Consider the following 18351-nt stretch of genomic DNA (forward strand, 5'->3'; position numbering starts at 1 on the left):
GTTATGTTTCTGTATTGTCTCATCTGGAACCAGGCACAGGGCTGAAACTGTCTTTCTGTTCCTGGGTGCAAGTGACTGATTGTCACTGGGACTTGGGATCTAACACTTCTAGGTATTACCATCTCCAGAAGCCTCCCCAACCTCCTAAGGAGCAAGGCCACCTGAGGTCATATCCTGTCATGACATGAGCCTGGTCTATCCCAGGCTTTTCCAAACTCTCTTAGATCTTTGTCATGTGTTCTCATGTGCTGACCCAAATCCTCAAGGCCAGAGAAGGGAGGGAAGACACACGTGGGTTTTATCTTCATGACCATGTCTTCTTAGGAGGATTAGAGGGCCCGATTCTTTGAAGAAATTGTGGGTGAGCCCACCTGCCTGACACTGTTGATGGAATCTCTCTCAGGCCTGCTGGTCACTTAGGGCAGAGAGCCCAAGGATTAAACCCTTACAAGCCCTTCTAAGAAGAGTCCTGTACGTCTCTGCTCTGTTTGAGGTCTCCTTTGCCCTGCTTCCTCATTTCCCTAGAGCATGGCTCAGGGGCCTGGGTCCCCATTTCTATGCAGAGGCTGACTGGCTGTATAGACTGCTTTTCAAACCAGCTGTTTTGTGATCACTTGTGCTTAGAGGTTGTACCAGGCCTTGGCAAAAAAAAAAAAAAAAAAAAAACACCGTGTATTGTATTTATTTATTCTGTTAGTTGATGAAGCAAAACTCAAACCTCTCACTTTCCCTCGTACTGCCCCCTGCGTAGCACAGCATGATGCTCTGTCCTGTGTATCTGTCAGTCTTTTGGCCTTACTTCCTGTGACTTTGTGATCTGTTCGTTGTCTTAATTGGCTAATAAAAGAGAACCTGGCAGCACAGCCCTTGATCCATCTTCATTCCCAGAGATGCCTACCATGGGCTAAATGGTAGATGGTGTTTCAGAGGCTCGCCGTGGCTGACGGGATACAATGCTGGCCCACCTGTAGAGCAGCTGGCTTCTCTGCTGGTTTTTCGTCACTCTCTATGACTCTTGTCTGTAGCTGGTGAGTCACATTGGAGAAGTCATTGGGAACAGCTCTGTCTTTTCTGAGCTTTTTTTTGGGGGGGGGGTGTTTCACCTAAGGTGAGAGGGCAGCCTGGGCCAGGTGACCAGGGGGTGATAGTCTGCAAGGTGGAGAGGGAAGGATAATCTATGGAGTGCCAAGCAGGCCAGAATCAAAGCTGAATACTAGGAAGGCACATTTGAATCTCTAGGCATGGTGACACACACCTGTAACCCCAGCACTTGAAAGGTGGAGGAGGCAGGAACATTCTGAAGGCCAACCACCCAGGCTACGTGAGACTTGTCCAAGAAAACAAACAAACAAACGACTTTGTTGATTTTGGTGTGTGGTGTTTTTATTTATTTGCAAGAGGTTTTTCTCAATAATAAAGTTTATTAAACAAAGAAAAACAAAAGTCCAGAGCTGCTCTCTGGTGGAACCTTTGAGTGCGGTGAGTTCTTTGTCATCAGAGGCAGGCATGCAGGACGTGGAGAGGGGATTGCTGCAGTGGTAAGGTCACGTGTGTATATGTTGTTGGAAGTCCATGTGTAGGAATGGGGACCTGTGTCATGACCTCAAGGGTCTACTGACTGGTATTTGTGTTCTTCCAGATGAGCAGGAAAGAGTGAAAGCCAGGAGACGGGGTATGTAGGTGGTAGCCACAGGAAAAGCATACAGTTCAGAAGTTTGTGGTGTGAAATCTTTGTTTCTCCTACTTATTTCAAGGGAAAAGAAAGAAAGCTGGGCATGGTGGTGCATGTCTTTTAATCTCTGGAGGCAGAGGCAGGTGTATCTCTGTGAGTTCGAGGCTAGCCTGATCTACGTAGTGAGCTCCAGGACAGCCAGGACCCTGTTTCAAGTATAACAACAAAAGAGTACCAGACATCTCCATTCTTTGGCCCTCATCACACTGACCCTATCTTCCTTCTCTGAGTTCCAGCATGTTTGCAAAGGGACCCATTACCAGGAGGAGCTGTGTTGGATGGACCTGGGGCTAGGACCTCCCTCTGTCAGGCCTTCTTGGTAGGAGAACCCCAACAGGCCTGGAGAGTTTGCAGATTGGCTACCTACTGGATTTTCCAGGGTGGGTCCTGACCTCACTTCTTCCCAGGTCATTGTGACTCCAGGAGCTGCATTCCTCTCCCAAGTGGGGCTGAGGATTACCCCCTTTACCTCTCTGACAGATCAAATGTCACCCCAAATCTCCAACAGGTCTTACCCAGACCCTCAGCCACCCAGTGCTTCCTACATACCTCAGCTTTGAGGGACACACCTTCCCTGGCACGAAGCTTGTCTGGTAACGCTGCAGTTCAAATCTCTCACTCATTCTGCCAGCATTGACTGATCACCTGCTGAATGCCTAGTCCCATGCTGGATGCTGGGTATAGAGAAGCAAGCATTAAAAATGTGCCCTGACAATCTCAGCTTGGGGTGACTCAGAGTTTGAAAAATAAGGAACTGGCAACAGAGAATGTCCTTAGTTCAGCATGGGGAGGTCGGATAGGTGCTTTAGGAGAAGGACATAACCTGAGCCCCATATGTCAGGTGCTTCTTAGGAATTCAAGAGCAAAGGGTCCTAGGAAAGGCACAGTCCATCCAAGTTGCAGGACTGGAAGAGGCAGGGTGGGACTGGAGGATGGTGCGGCGGGGTCAAAAGATGAAGGTGGGAAGGGAAACTGAGAAGCTGGGTATGCTGCTGTATACCTGAGATCTCAGCACATGGGAGGAGGGGGAGGCCACCTCGGCTACAAAACAACAACAACAACAACAACAGTCTAGAAAGAACAACAAAAGGAAACTGAGTTTAGAGTCAAGCCCTAGGGCTAGAACCTGGGATTTTGGGAATTGGGTGAGTGCAGAGATCTGTCTTTTATTTAAATAATTGCATACTCCTCATGCTTTGTACATAGTGGGTCATAACAAGGAGCTAGATGGAGTGAGAGAGGCGGCCATTGCTACATCCTGACATACATACATACATACATGCATACATACATACATACATTGAGACAGTAGCATCAATCTGGTCTACAAGAGCTGAGGAGAAGGGCTGATTAATGAGTGGTTTGGGATGTAAAATCACCATGGTAACAGCAGGATAGGAAGACCCTAGGTGCTCCTAGGTCTTTGGCTCAGTCAGCTACAAGGTAGCTGGATGCCCTACTCTACTGGACCTGGGATGACTCTGAGCTTAGTTTGGTCTTGTTGGCATGTAGGAGGAGCCTTCCCTATATTTAGGGGAAGATGGTAGCGTGGCTTTTGTTGTTGGTATGGACTTGATCCAACAGGTTCTTCGTGCTATGCATCCTTTAAACAATCCACTTAATCTGGACGCAACTCTGTGGGGTAAGTATTATTATCATCCTCATCTGATCCATGGAAAAACTGAGTTACCCAGGACCCAGCTAACCTTGAAATTTATACTCTAACCTCGGTGGTTGCCAACCCAGAGATGGCCACGGGAGCCATTTGACTGAATGAAATGATACAGAGAAGTCTGAGACCAGGACCTCCAGGAAATGCTGGTTGTAACAGAGCCAGTGCAAAGGCACCTCAACTTGCTGTTTACTGTGGGCTCTTCTCCAGCCCTCAGCTTCCTCCTCTGTGGAATGGGAGGTGCCAATCATGTCTAGCCTGCTTCACAGGAGACTCAGATGAGGTAAAGAGTAAGAAGGCATTTGAGGAGACAGAAGCTGAGCAGAAGTATATTGGCCCCCCACCAACCAGTATTAAAGAGGAACATGAATGGGCAAGATAGGTTTCTTCAAAGTGTAATCTGGAGTTTCACTTTTGATTAAGGCTTGGCCTTGAAGTGTTCTTTCAGATTAGGAGTCCATTCCTCAGCTCTGGTGGAAGGAACACCTGCTGACAGGGCCTGGAGATGGTCCCTTTTAGGGCTGGGGAACCCTTCCCCATCTCTTTCCCACAGAGCTGCACTGGGCTAGAGCCCCCAACCCCTAATCTCTCATTCTCCTTTGCTTCTGGGAAAGCCGATTAGGAGCCGGCCTCCTGCCCGCCCCCCTGACAAGTTTGTCTGAACTTCCAACAAAGGCTCTTAGAGGGTTGAAGAGGGAAGGCTGGGGCACAGGGAACCTGACACCGCTGGCCTGGGATCACCCCAGCAGCCTAGCAGGTTGCTCTGTGGCTCTGCCCACCCTGTGGTGAGCAGGAATGTGCCTCCAAGGGGACATTGGCCTCACAAAGGCCTGGGGGGATGCAGTGGGGGTGGGGGTGGGGTGGAGCCCTTTACCTGAGAACCCTTGGGGACTCCTAAGCAAGCAGTCAGGGACTGCATGCATTCTTATACACACATCCATTACACACATACATCCTAAGCTCCCGCCCCATATGCTGACTTCCAAATTGAGCCACACTCTGCGTCTCACGTTCATGCACGCATACACCCCCTACTAATATCATACACAACCTGCAGTCTGCCATCTAGACGCTCCCACGTAGCTGCTCCACCCCCAGAAACGCATTCTTCCAGCTTTACTCCCATCCAGACAGCCCACTGAATGCTCGGAGGTAGGGGTAAAGCCCCTCTCTAGACAGGCGTCTCTTAAGAGAAGGGTCAGCTTGGGCCGACAGCTCCTTGGTGATGGTTCTGTACTTGTGAAGATGCTGTCCTGCTGCCCATGTGAGGTCCTACACCAGCCCTGTCGCCATTCATACAACCACAGCTACTCCCACGCACCCATCCAAGGGGCTTCCCTTTTACACACAGCAGCCTCCCCTTTCAGGGCTAGGTTCATGGACCCCAAAGAGGACTCAAAAAGGGCCCTGGGCTCAGAGGCCTTGTGACATTCAGAAGTGGCCATCTTGGAATTCCTTATTTATTTATTTATCTGTTTATATTTGTTTGTTTATCTATTAAGATCTCTTTTGCCAGGCAGTGGTGGCAAACACCTTTAATCCCAGCACTTGGGAGGCAGAGGATTTCTGGGTTCGAAGCCAGCCTGGTCTACAGAGTGAGTTCCAGGACAGCTAGGGCCACACAGAGAAACCCTGTCTCAAACAAACAAACAAACAAACAAACAAACAAACAAACACTCTTTTATCTCTTGCTTGTATGTGGATGAGGGTGCACACACTATGACATGTGTGTGACTATGACATACATGTAGAAGTCCAATGGCAACTTCTCAGGAGTTGCTTCTCTTCTCCCACCTATTTTTTGAGGCAGGGTCTCTTGTTTCTGCCACTGTGCTACATATGTGAGCTTCTGGCTGATCCCCCCTGTCTCTCTCTTCCATCTTGCCAGAGGAATGCTGGGATTACAGACAGGAGCCACCACATCCAGGAACTGAACTAAAGTCGTCAAGCTTGCATTATTTACCCACTGAGGCATCTTGGGTTGCCCCCCAACCCCGCCCATGTCTGTTTTTGGACAAGATCTCATTTTGTAGTCAGTCCTGGCTGGAATCACTGTGTAGTCTTGAATTTATAGAATTCTTCCTGCCTCTGCCTCCTAAGCACTGGGACGACAGGCATCAATCAATCAATCAATCATCATCATTATCATCACCATCATCATCATTTTGGTTTTTTGAGACAGATTGTCTCTTTGTAGCCCTGACTGTCCTGGAACTCACTTTGTAGAGCAGGCTGGTCTTGAACTCACAGAGATCCTCCTGATTCCGCCTCCCAAATGCTGGGATTAAAGGTGTATGCCACTACCACCTATTTAAAAGCCTTTTTAAAAATATTTACTTATTTATTTATCTATTTAATATATGTGAGTACACTGTTACTCTCTTCAGATACACCATGGTTGTGAGCCACCATGTGGTTGCTGGGAATTGAACTCAGGACCTCTGGAAGAGCAGTCAGTGCTCTTAACTGCTGAGCCATCTCTCCAGCCCCAAATCTTTATATATTTTTAAAAACAGGGTCCAGCATCTTTATTTTATAATGGCCCCACAGATTATGTGGTTGCTCCCTCATCACTGTCTCCCTCAGCTGACTCACTAGGTTTTAAAAGCCCTTGGCTTCTCTGTTACCCAAATGAGTTCATTACCCATATAGCTAGGGCTTCCCTTCCCACCTCCACCCTTTACCATACAGCTGAATATGATGAGAAGTGAACGACTAAGAGCCCTACCATACTCAGAGTCTCATGGGGCTCAAGGTTCTCATCTGTTAAATGGGGCTAATGATAATGCCAGCTCCAGGGTTCTTCATGGTCATTAAATGAGATGACGTCTGCAAAACGTCTGCAGAATGCACACATTGGCCATTCAGTAACTGATCCTGTTTCTTATTGCTACTACGTTCTTCTCGGTGCTAGTAAGCAAAAGCAGACTCCGTCCCGCATCTCTTCTCATGGAGAAAGCAGAGAATGCCACACTAATCACCCTGTATGTAGATGTAAAACAGCCGAGTAAATGAGGACACACACTTCTGAACCTGCAGGGTCAGCACACAGGAAGCAATCTGAAGCTAGGATCAGAGGTGATCTAGGACAAGTCACAACTCTAATAGAGGTCAGAACCAGAGCTCAGTCTGCAGCTGCAGTGAACGTGAGACGGGTACCAAGGTCATTTTGTTTCTAGTAGATTTGTCTGTGGCCCATTTAAGAAGCTTCCTGGGGAGCAGAAGTGACAGCTCAGCAGTTAAGAGGACCTGGGTTTGATTCCCGGCACCAGCATGGTGGCTTACAACCATCTGTAGCTCCTGGTCCAGGGGAGGCAAACCCTCTTCTGGTTCCTGCAGGCACCAGACACACATGTGTTACACAAATATACATGCAGGAAAAACACCCACCCATAAAATAAAATAGAAATCCATCAAAAAAGAAGCTGCCAGGTTTCTGTGAGTTTGTTCCATCGCCTATAAAATGGGGAGTTCCCCACTGACCCCCCTGGTTTGTGAGAACCCGGGGAGCTGAGCATGGAAATGAAGGATTAAGCTGCCTGCCATCACTAATGAGTCTAAGCCTCACTCTGGGCTTCCTCCCCCCTCCCCCTTCCAGGCCAGGGAATGTGTGCAGCCCTCTACCCTGCCTCCAGCCTGCTGGAGAAGCTGCCACCTCAGCCCGGGATCCCTTCCAAGACAAGTCTGGAACAACAAAGGCCACAGGAGCCTTTCTTCCTCCTGGGGGCTGACCGCCCAGTGGCTCCTTTATCTTGGCAAGCAAGCTGAAGAACTGTTCATGGAAAGAGCTCGTGTGAGGCGTGTGGGTGGGTGCATGTGATCCTTAGCGTGTGTGCACAAAGCTGCTATTGTTGCTGTCCCTACCTGAATGGACTGATAGACCTGGAAGTTTGGGTCCTTCTCAGGCACCCTGGTCACCCCTGGTCTTCCTCACATTATGTGCTGGGCAGCCAGGAGGGAAAGGAGGCAAACTTTCTTACCTAAGAATACTGGAAGCAAGCCACAGTGCTTCAGAAAAAAAAAATCCAGGTTAGTAGAGGTACACGATGACAGTAGGGAGAGATGAAGGAGGGATTCCATCCTTTCAGAAGGGGCAGGGCACACCTCAACCCTGGACCACGTCCCCACACACACCCAGCAGGGTCTTCAAGGACTAAGTGGCTTGCTTCTTTCACCTTTACCTTCAGCCCTCATTTGATGAGCCATCTAGAGAAAGACTGTGCAGCCTAAACCTCTAGCCTGGCTCTAGTAGTGGCTGCTATTGGCAAAGGCTTCGTGTCTGTTGTAAGTCTGACTTGGACTTGAACAGCTTTGTAACCCTGACTTTAGTCCCTTGGACTGGGTTGGCTGGAAACTGGAGATATGCAGGTGGGACTCAGGAGTGGCCAGAACTGTCCAAGCAGTGGCTTGGCCTGGCCCTTATCTTACTTTCCCTCACATCAGCCACCAGAAGATGGACAGATGGGGCTGGGTTGCCTGCTGGAGGGTCAGGTCTGTTGGTAGTTTGGGAAATCCTAAATCAGATCCTTAGAACATTTTAAGGGCTCTCTTCAGTCCTAATCCAGGGCAAGAGCCTGATACTCCATGCCTAACCACAAGCCTACGGGGATGGGGATCACTGATGTGTTTTGTAATGCAGTGACATGATGTGGCAGGAGGGGGTACCTCAGCAAGTCCATGTTGAGACACCCCCCTCCAAGTATCAGCTATATGATAGATAGGTCTAGTATAATGAAGTTTATTTGGGGGCATGAGAAGGGAGGCTGAGAAGGGAGTAGAGGCAGAGAAAGAGAGGAGACAGAGAAGGGCAGAAAGAGAGAGGAGAGAGAGAGAGAAGGGAAGAGGCTGGTTGGGAACACGTGGAGAGAGAGGGGTGAAGACAGAGAAGGAGAGAGAGGGAGAGGAAGAGAGAGAGAGAGAGAGAGAGAGAGGTCAAATAGTCCTTTTTATAGCAAGCCAGGCTCCTACCTGACTGTTGCTAGGTAACTGTTGGGCGGAGCCTAGAAGTAATGCTAATAATCACCACCTTCCACCTTCCTGGGCATCCTGCTTTAGGGACGTTCTTTACACTAAGCTGGAACGTACACACACAGTAGTCTTCTTATTGGGCTCGTCTCTGTCCAGTTCAAGGACCATATAGAATGTGTCTATGCACAGTTTTGGGACTTGCCACAAGACTGTACCAGATGGGGTCTCAGCTGCTCAGTGCATCCTTTCCCATGTGACTTGTGGTTCTGCTGAAGCAAACATACTGAGTCTTTGGATCACCCACTCCAGGAAACACTGCCCGTGGGTGTGAGACGGTGTCCCCTCCTTCTCCTGCCCTTCTTGGCTACTTAGGTACAATTCTTGGCTACTATCCAGGTGAAATCCATGAGCAGGCCTTGGCTTGGGACAGGTCCTGGTTCAGAGTTGGTGTCCAGCCAATACCAAACTTGTTGAACTAAATCGGAATATCCATGTGAAGGACAATCAATGTCCAGGCCCCTGGTGAACCTGGCTCCTGTCTGGCCTTGTCCTGACTTTGCAATATGGCCTTCGGCAGGTCCTGACTCTTTCTAGGCCTCTGGTTCTTGGCGGCAGGTTGGATAGAGCGATCTCCACATGCCTCAGACAGGCTTAGTCTCCAAGTGTCTTGCTGAATCCTTTTTTCTTCCGTACAATAATCACCCCCAAATTCCTTCACTGTTCTATCTAGATCTCTGCCCGTGCCGGGTATAAATGTGGATATAAATGGGGCTTAGAGGTGCATATGTAGCAAAGGTCCAGTAGTGACTTGATAAAGCAGGTCAAAGGAGTCTCAAAGGATGGCACTTGAGGACAAATGAGTCTGTCTGCCCCTTCTTTAACCTGTTTCAGTAGGGCAGAGGTCACATTACAGTCCCCATCTCTTTCTGAGAACATGGCATTATCCTAGCATAGGCTTTAGCTTTCTCTTTTCAGTCCTAACCATCACTTTTTAGTGTTTAGGGATGACACATCGGCCTGCAAGGTAATGGGAGTGAGCTAATAGTTAGTGGCTATAATTCTTCCACAGGCCAGATGCACGGGTAAGTCGGCGGTAAGCAGGATGGAGTTCCTGATACTAATATGCTTTTGTACTGAAGAGGATTCCGACGGCAAGCAGATGAGCAATCAAATAGATACATTCGGGTTGCTGGTTGAAGGTTATAAGGACTCAGGAGATGGAGGCGTGAAGACTGAGTTTGAATTCAGCCTGGGCTAAGTACTGAGACCTTGTCTCAAAGGGAACACAGAGGTAAAGATATTAAAACATTGCGTGGGTTCAGGGCTTAGTTCAAGAGACCAGCAGAATGACCGGACCCACAGTTAGAGATGAACAGACAGATCTACAGCCAGGTAAACAGATGTGGAGAGAGAGGCTGGTCCAGGCCTGCAGGCAGGATGGAAGCTTCAGGGACAGAAAGAATGAAGAAGGGAGACAGGATCTATTAAGCTGATGACTCCAGGCCTTAATCCTGTGCCAGGCCCATTCGGGCAGTGTATGTAGGGGGAGGGGAGCACCCCCCGCTGGGGTGTAATTTCACGCTGAAGGGCCTGATGGGGCATCCCATGGACTGATCCTTTCTGGATCAGAAAACCCACTTCCCTTTGTCGCATGCAGGGCGATTAGCGCCTTAACCCTTTGTAGGCTGGCTCAGGGCCAGTTCTGCCCCACCTTGCCTCCTGTCCCTGGGGACCTAGCCCAGAGTCCTTCTTTGCTCTCAGCCTATCCAACTCTTAGATCTGGTCCGGTATCTATGTGTGTGTGAAGGTTGAAGCTTCCTGAGTAGGGAAGGCCTAAGAAGACCAGGGAATAGATTCTAGAACAATTTCTGTCCATGTCCCTGTTCTCCGGCACCCCACTTCCTCTGACTGCTTTTACTGCCAGCAAAATGGTGACCCCATATGTGGGGTCCTCCTTTTATTACATTTTAATTTATTTAGTGTGTATGTAGGTGGGTGTGCATGCATGCCACAGTGCACACGTGGAGGCTAAAGGACAGTTTGTGAGAGTCTTTCCATCATGTAGGCTTTGGGGATTAAACTTGGGCTATCAGGCTTCGTGGCAAACCCCTTTACCCATCGCTCTGCCTCAGTGGCTCTGCAGGTGCGGCACCTCTTATAGCTCAGTTCAGTCCACACTCCTCCAAGAAGTCTGAAGTCCAGTTTCTTCCCTTGCTTTACTCAAAGGCTGGAAACCCAAGGCCACAGCCTTCCCACACACCTTGCACTGGGGAACTCACTATCTCTCAGGCAATAAAGCCAGAATCCTCTACTCCCAATGAGTCTCACTGGGAGTGACCATTGACCCTTGAAGCCAATGAACACTCACAGGCCATGTGTCAGTACCATCCCAGAGATACCCCTGGCCAGTTCTTCTAATAGTGACATTCCAGGACTAAGTAGGCCATCACATCTAGCCCCCTGCATTTATGGTCTCCTTTGCTGATGACCTCCTCTTTGTGTCTCCATTCAAAGACCCACCAGGACGCGGTCTCACCTTTGGCTCTGAATGTCCTTGCACCTTTCCCAGGCTAACTTCAACATATCCAGGGGCCGCTCCCCTGGCTTGGGGGAGAAGGGCAGGGACCAGACTTGGCCTCCTTTAAGCTCCCTGGGTCTCTAAAACCCCAGTCCCATTAAAAGAAAGCCCCTAAATGTTATTTACACTTCGGAGTCTTAAAAACCATTAACAAAAGCCACTTAATTCAATTATCTTCCCGGCTGGCTCGGTTCTCAGCACTGAGCACTGGCCTCCCCTTGCCACCCCTCCCCACCCCCCCCCCACTGTCATTGTGTCGGGCTAATGAGGTAAACTGAAGCGAGCCTGTCCCCCCTGACAGGTTTATGAGAATTTAATAAAGCGTGGCCGGGACCAAATGAGTTGCCTCAGCCTTGGAGAGCGCATTGTCTTCAGCGTCAGCGTTTTTTGACTCAAGCTGCCCCCTCCCCCGCCCCAGCTCTTGCCTGGCTCAGCCCCAACCCTCACCCTTAGTACCTCCCTAGGTAAACCCAAAGTCCTGTGTGCCTGGCAGAGGCTGGTGTGGCCCTGCAAGGGCAGAGCTCCCATGCTAGTCCCTGAGAAGGGCAGAAATTAAATCTATCAGTTGTCCCTGGGAAGTGTCCCTTTGTGGGCCTGCAATCCCTAGCACACATCAGACCCCAGAAATAGACCTGGGAGACTTCTGCTCATGTGCCCCTGCCAACCCGAGGCTAATTTGGGCAAGCCTCACTCTTTTCTTGCTTGTTTGAAGTGACCAGCCAAAGGGAGCTTCCCAAATGAGGGGATTTTTCTGCCTGCAAGGGCACATGGTGGGTTCTAGGGTCTCCATGATGGCCTGGACTCCTTCTTTATATGGATTATCATCTCATGTTTTCAATGACAGGTAGCAGAGGGTGGAGCCCAGGAAGCAGCAGGGGTTTGTTCAAGGTTCCAAGGTTGTCATGGGTGCAGATGGGAGAGGCTTCTAGGCTGGACCCACCCTGGAGCACTGTGACACCCTAAGAAGCCCGGGTGCCCTTCTTCCTTTATATCCCAGCTGTCCTAGAACCAGCCTTTCTTGCTTACCCTGCCAGAGACCCAAGGACGTGAGCTTCAGGACAACCCAGTGACCTAGAATTCTTCTTATCTCCTACAGAAGTGGTGCTAGGCATTACTACCTGTGGGGATAGAAGCTAGACCTGAAAGGAGTCGTAGCATATCTTCCTATCAATGGAGTCTCAGGAGAGCAAGGCTTGGTGATCAGTGAGTGTGATTGTGATGAAGGTTCAAGCATGGGTCTATGACCAGAGTCAGATTGGATTTTGTCAGTCGGGGCTCAGTAAATGGACTGTGGTCAGAGCTGTCTGTTCCCAGGGCCAGAGCTCAGTCTATAACCAAAACAAGAGCTAGTGTATGTCCATGATCAAAACTCAGTTTGTGTCTAGGTCCTAGTTCAATATATAATCAATGTATAATAAAGGTCAGGGATCGGAGAAGTTGTTAATAAAGACCAGGTTCAGTATACTGACAAAGCAGGATCAGGACTCAGAGTGTAATCAGGGTCAAGTTCACTATAACCAAGGACCAAGGCTCAGTATGAACCAAGGTGAGGGTTCAAGATCAAGTCTAGGGTTCAGTCTACGACAGGCTCTGGATTGTGTGTGTGTGTGACCTTGATGCATTCTATTTTCAGGTCAAGGCTTCCTCGGTAGTTTCTGGTTGTAGAAATAGATAATTTACTCAATACATCTAGGTGACTAACCCCCTGCCCCAGCTCCCCTGCTTTCCCGGTCCTTTGGGGTCTTTGGCCTTCAGAAGAGAGAAAAAGACAAAATTGTTCAGGAAGCTGGAATCCCCTGTCATGTACTCAGGGTGCCCTCTGGTGGCAGTCTCTAATAGTGTTGATTTTCGCAGACTTAACCTGCTTTTGGGAAGCCTAGGCTTCTGGTATAGTTATGGAAGTCCACTTGGTTGTCTCTGTGCTCTTGTATTACTGCACACCACCCAAACAGGAATAGACACAGGGTGATCTTCAAGTAGACAGTGGACGCCCCCCAAGCTTTTCTCGTCTCCTGTCCAGTTGGCATCTATAAACCCTGATACCAGACTAGAGAGCTACATCTCAACTGTACGATGGGAGTCACTTCTTTTATCCATCAGTTTGACAGGTATCATCGTTCACCTACCTTTGACAGGTATAGGAGAGAACATAATAAAGATCTCCACTTCCTGGTTCTCACTCCTCTTCTTAGTCACGAATTCCTGGCCACAGCGCCCATAGAAGCTCACTGGCACCAGCTGAAGGTTCGCAGAAATTCAGAACATCCTAGGATCTCTTCTCCACCAGATTAACAGGTTAGACTAAACTAGGTTTGAGGTCTCTGCCTCTACCTGTCCTCATATGTCACTACCCATAGGTTTACAGGCTTACATACCAGGGGCCTCTTCTTCAGAGCCTGTGAACCCAGGTCCTTCAGGGCTGAGCTAAGTTTCTCCCAGAATATGGCCTGACAGTCTATACCCAGATGCTCTAGGCAAAATTTTAGCACTTCCTTTTAGAGTCTTTTCTTTCCTTCCCTAGGAAATCAGCAGACGACTTGTCCCATTTCCTTCAGAGAACAGTGTAGCTGCTTGCAGTGGCTACTCCAGCCCCAGCCCCAGCCCCAGCCCCAGCCCCAGCCCCAGCCCCAGCCCCAGCCCCAGCCCCAGCCCCAGCCCCTACTCAGGTTTACAGTAACCCCCAGGCCTGCCCCTTGTTTTCTGGCTCTTCCTTCGATGCTGTCTTCTGCGCAGCAGGCAGGGAAATCTTTACAATCATAAACCAGATCATGCCAGGTCTCTGCTTAAAACCCTCCAGTGGCTCCTATCTCACAAAGAATAAAATCCCAATGTCTCACCCTGTCCTCACCAAGCTTGCCGTGGGCTGGGCAACAACCCCTTTCACACAACACTAATATCACGTTCTCCAAGCTCTATCGCCCTTCTCTCTCATTTTGACACAAAGAGGCCAAGTTCATACTTACCTCTGGGCTTTTTCAATGACCATTTTCTGAACTTAGAGCGTTCCTGCTCTACCTTAGCATGGCTGACTCCTGTCACTCCATTCAGAGTTTAGCTTCTCTCAGAGACCTTCCTTTTTTTTTTTTTTAATTTGTCTCAGAGACCTTCCTAACTGCCCATGTTCCTGAGACACACCTTCCTACTGTGATTTCCAGTATAGGACTGTTTACTGGTTGTCTCCTAGTCGTGTGTGTGTGTGTGTGTGTGTGTGTGTGTGTGTGTGTGAATGTGAGTGTGTGTGAATGTGAGTTTGTGAACTTGGCATATGTGCATATGTGGACATGGGTGCCCATGCATGTGTGCACAGATGCAGTGGCCAGAAGAGAACATCAGATGTCCTGCTCTGTCACTCTCTGCCCATGCTCTTGAAATAGGACACCTTAAGCTGAATCTTAAGCTCAGTTGATGGCCTGCAAGCCCCACTGATACTCCACACCCAGTAGCAGTGTACTGGGTTATAGACTCAAGGGCATGCATGGCTGGGCTCAGCCTTTTCCATTGGTTCTGGAATCTGGTCTCAGTCCCTCTGCTTCTGCAGCAAGCACTACTATCTATTGAACCATTCATTTCTCTAGTCCTGTTTACTGTCTGCTTCCCCGGGTAGAATGTATAATCCCAGTACTGGGCACATGGTAAGATTCAGGAATGATCTGTTGGATTCATTTATAAAAACTGGCTCTCAGTGGCTACCCTCATTTCTTCTAGTAGGACTAGAAGGAAGACATCCCAGTTTCTGACGCCTATGGGTTCCCTAGTTTAGACCTGCAGCAACTTCCTCTGAGATGCAGGACTTCTTAGAGCACTCTAAGTTCCCCATGGCAAATCCTGGGGAGCACTATCCTTTCAGGAGGATCAGTTCCGTGTTCTTCCTGTAGCTCTGTACCTCTGGGGATCAGGGGATCAGGTTAAAGGGCTTAGTCTTCTGCTGTGCCCCTTGCAGGCCTTACCAGGCCCTCAAGGACTCCTCCAGGCCAGGGAGCTTGCTGTCAGAATCCCATCCTCATCTTAACAGAAACAGCGGCCCAGTGGCCTGCCTGGCAGAGGTGTGAGTGTAGAGCTCTTCTTTGGAACCACTATATATGTAGAAAATGGGGCTGCTCCACTGTCTCACTGGTTATACTACACTGAAAGGGTCTGTCCCTTAGCTCTCACTGAGGAGATTGTATAAAAGGAGGCAACCCTGGGAGGCAGGTCTGGAGACCTGAAGGTGCTTTGCTGGGATAGATTGGAAAGTGAGCCTCAGGGCACTTGCGTGTCTGAGAAGATGGAGTGTATTCAGATGAAAGAAATAATCATCTTCAGCTGGGGTGGCAGGAAGGGGCTCTAGGGAGTCAATGCCCCCATGCTGTTTTCTCTCTCAAGTCTGCTCACACCACTGATTTTCGATCCATTGTTCCACTTACTGGACTCCTTATCTTCCTCCTCTCCAGTAGCTAACTCCAGAACAAGATCAGGGAATCTTCTTGCGTGGGGGATAAAGAGCCCTGAGGGTGTAATTCAGGGCATCCGTCAGCTGGGAGAGGATTTTGGGCTAGGCCTAACACTGCAGGGTGTAGAAGGGTGTCACTTCATATGGTGTTAGGGGAAGGCAGGTCCAGATCCCACTTAAGACTGCATCAATGGGAACCTCTCTTTCTGGCTACTTTCAAGGAAGTGGAAGCAGTTGGTGTTTGGGATGGCAGAGCACTAACTCAGAAGAGTGTGAGCCTGGGAATGACCACAAACACACACATGTGCATACACACATGCACGCCAACACATACTCAATAGAGGTGACAACATGTTCCAAGAAGGGGCCACGTGTTCCAGGTACTGAGTGCTTCAAAGGTCAGACCACCGGCTTGTATGAACAAATTTACTTGCTGGTAAATTTGCTTTCATTTAGATCCCTGGGAGACAGCAGGAAAGGAGGACAAGGCAGCAGATGAAGGAAAAAAAGGGCCTTAGGGCTGTTGGGAAGTACCTGGTCCTCAGTAAAGCCCAGCATGGACAGAGAAAGGATGACTGATAAAGCCCAGAGTGGCTGGCCAAGGAGTTACCACTGTCAAGGGATGGTGGGTCAGCATGGCCAGCATCAGTTCTTGCTTGGGTACCTGAAATGAGAAGGGGGGCTAGCTCAGAGTCACAGAACTTTCCCTTAGTCTTCTGTTCCCTGTGCCTTCTTGTTAGGGCCCTCCTTATATCGATAATCAGGAGCCCTCATCCACTTGCTCAGATCACAGGCTGGGCCCAAACATCAAGCAGAGCTAGGCCTGAAGAAGGTCTGGGCTTTGCATGGCTCTTGGAGCTCCTCTCCCTTCCCTGTCTGTGCTGGGTGGCTACACTCTCGACTGCTACCCGTAATACTCTCCTACACATGCGTGGTGCCAATAGTTATCTTAAACAGGGACATACGAGATCCAAGCAATCACTCCTAACCCCACCCAGCCATACATCTGACAGCTTCTCCCAGGGACATTCCCAGGTATACAGGATCTCAGAGACCATCTTGTCCAGTCACATACTCCTCTCCCCTGGAATTCCCTTCTAGATCTCCAAGGAGGGCTGGGGCCAGGATGCTGAAGTGTTTACCTATAGGCTGCCACCACTCCAGGATCCTGGTGTTCGTCAGAGGCCCCCTCCCCCACCTGCACATCACAGAGTACTGACGCAGAAGGTGCTTTATTGAGCGAGGCACAGCTGGAATGAACGGTGTGGCACAGTCATGGCGGTGGGTGCAGCCAGGTGGGTGTTGCTAGCAGTGAAAAATCACACACAGACCTTCAGGACTGAAAAGACTCCTCACCAGGGAGGACCCCAGCCTCAGCTCCTCTGACCTTTGTCAGACAGAAAGGATGGGTGAGCTCTATCTGGCTTATCCCAGGGACCATCCCGAAGTCAGAACCTTTGTTCCCCAATTAAACCTAAAGGGCTTGTTAGACTAGCGACAAGGAGGAGAAAGGCAGGATGGCTAGATGCCCGTCACAGTGCACAGGGCCTGGTAGAGCTAGCTCGACCTTCATCCCTCTTTCCACTCTGACGGCCTAGATCCTCTAGATTGAATGAAGTTCCCTCCATAAAGCTCAAACGCCACAGGGAGAAACAGATTTCCAGATCCAGGGTCCAGTCTAATCAACGTGGGAAGGAGGAGAGGATGAAGTAGAGTTTAGAGGCCATATGTGCTCAGTCCCGGGCCTTCCCTCTCCCCTACAGCAGCCTCCCCTCCCCGCTCCTCGTGGCCCACTAGGAGGCTGCCAGGTCTCGAGGGAAGTTAAGCTGCGTCCCTTCGGTGCGCGGCAAGTAGTGGGCCGCGGTTGCTGGTGCGGGAGGGTCCAGGGCAAAGAGGCCCGGGCCGGGGCTGGAGCGGCCGGAGGATGCAGCGGAGGCTGCTGGACTGAGCTGCACCGCCGTGGTGTCCTGCGCCGTGCGCTCGCTGCTCTCCATCTCCAGTGCCACAGTCCCTGGACGCCCGCCACCCTGACCCGCGGTGGCAGAGGAGCGCGCGCGGGGCACGGGGCCCCGGCGGCTGCACACGCAGCAGGCAGCAAAGAAGCCGAGCGCCAGCACGAGCAGAGCGGGCCCCACCACCAGCGGCACGTTGTGTCCGGGCAGGAAGGCGGCGAAAGCTCCCACCAGTGTCACGTTCAGGCCTGCCAGCAGCACGCACAAGCCACAGGCACAGCATAGAGCGGGCGACGGCAGGCTGCGCAGAAGGCTTCGGGAACGGCCCGGGGGCGCTCGGGCCAGGGTCTCTGTGTTCTTCTTTGCTTGTGGCATCGGCCCGCCCACACCCTGCACGGGTCAAGCTCTGTCCCGCTGCCTGACCAGAGTGGCACACATGTCAGGGGCAAGCTCTGGTGATCCTGCAGGCACACAGTAAGAGAGTGAGTGACAAGGGAAGGCGCTTTAGTAACCTCCAATCTGGGCTCAGTTCTGTGGCTGCCTGCAGTGTCAGCAAGTTGCCCAGGACATCTTTAACAGACCTGAGAAACAACCCATCCAATGGGAAGAATCTGCAAATTGTTTCCCCCACCTAGTCCATGAACTGCTAGTCTTACCCTCACCTCTCTTCCAGGAAGTGTTCAGGCTGTAACTAAGAGACTAAGTGTGTGGCCAGAGTGATGACTTAGCAGTCAAGACCACTCACGGCTCTTCTCCAGATCCTGAGTTCAATTCCTAGCAACCACACACGGTGGCTCCGTAACAGGACCCAATGCCCTCTAATGTGTGTCTGAAGAGAGGGACAGTATATAATTCTTTTTTACTTTTCTATCTTCTTTTTTTTTTTTTTAAGAGAGACTAATTGTAAAGTGCAGGTCGCTGGTTAAATGAACCCTTCTCCTTCTCTTATTCCTTAGTCCTAAGGAAAAGGCAGCTTTGGGGTTTTAAACAGTTCTCCCATCCTCCAAATGGTGGAGGCCT

The 18351-nt window shown here is 50.1% G+C and overlaps 1 protein-coding gene across 1 annotated transcript; it reads right to left on the reverse strand.

Annotated features, from left to right (window-relative positions):
* Window positions 1-17172: 17172 nt before the first annotated feature.
* Window positions 17173-17706, reverse strand: Tmem275 (transmembrane protein 275). Its single transcript, XM_029476007.1, has one exon. The coding sequence runs from the start codon at window positions 17704-17706 to the stop codon at window positions 17173-17175; it is 534 nt and encodes a 177-aa protein (XP_029331867.1).
* Window positions 17707-18351: the final 645 nt, after the last annotated feature.

The sequence above is a fragment of the Mus caroli genome, unplaced genomic scaffold (assembly GCF_978045245.1).
Source record: "Mus caroli unplaced genomic scaffold, Mus_caroli_1 scaffold_6, whole genome shotgun sequence".
NCBI lineage: Eukaryota > Metazoa > Chordata > Mammalia > Rodentia > Muridae > Mus > Mus caroli.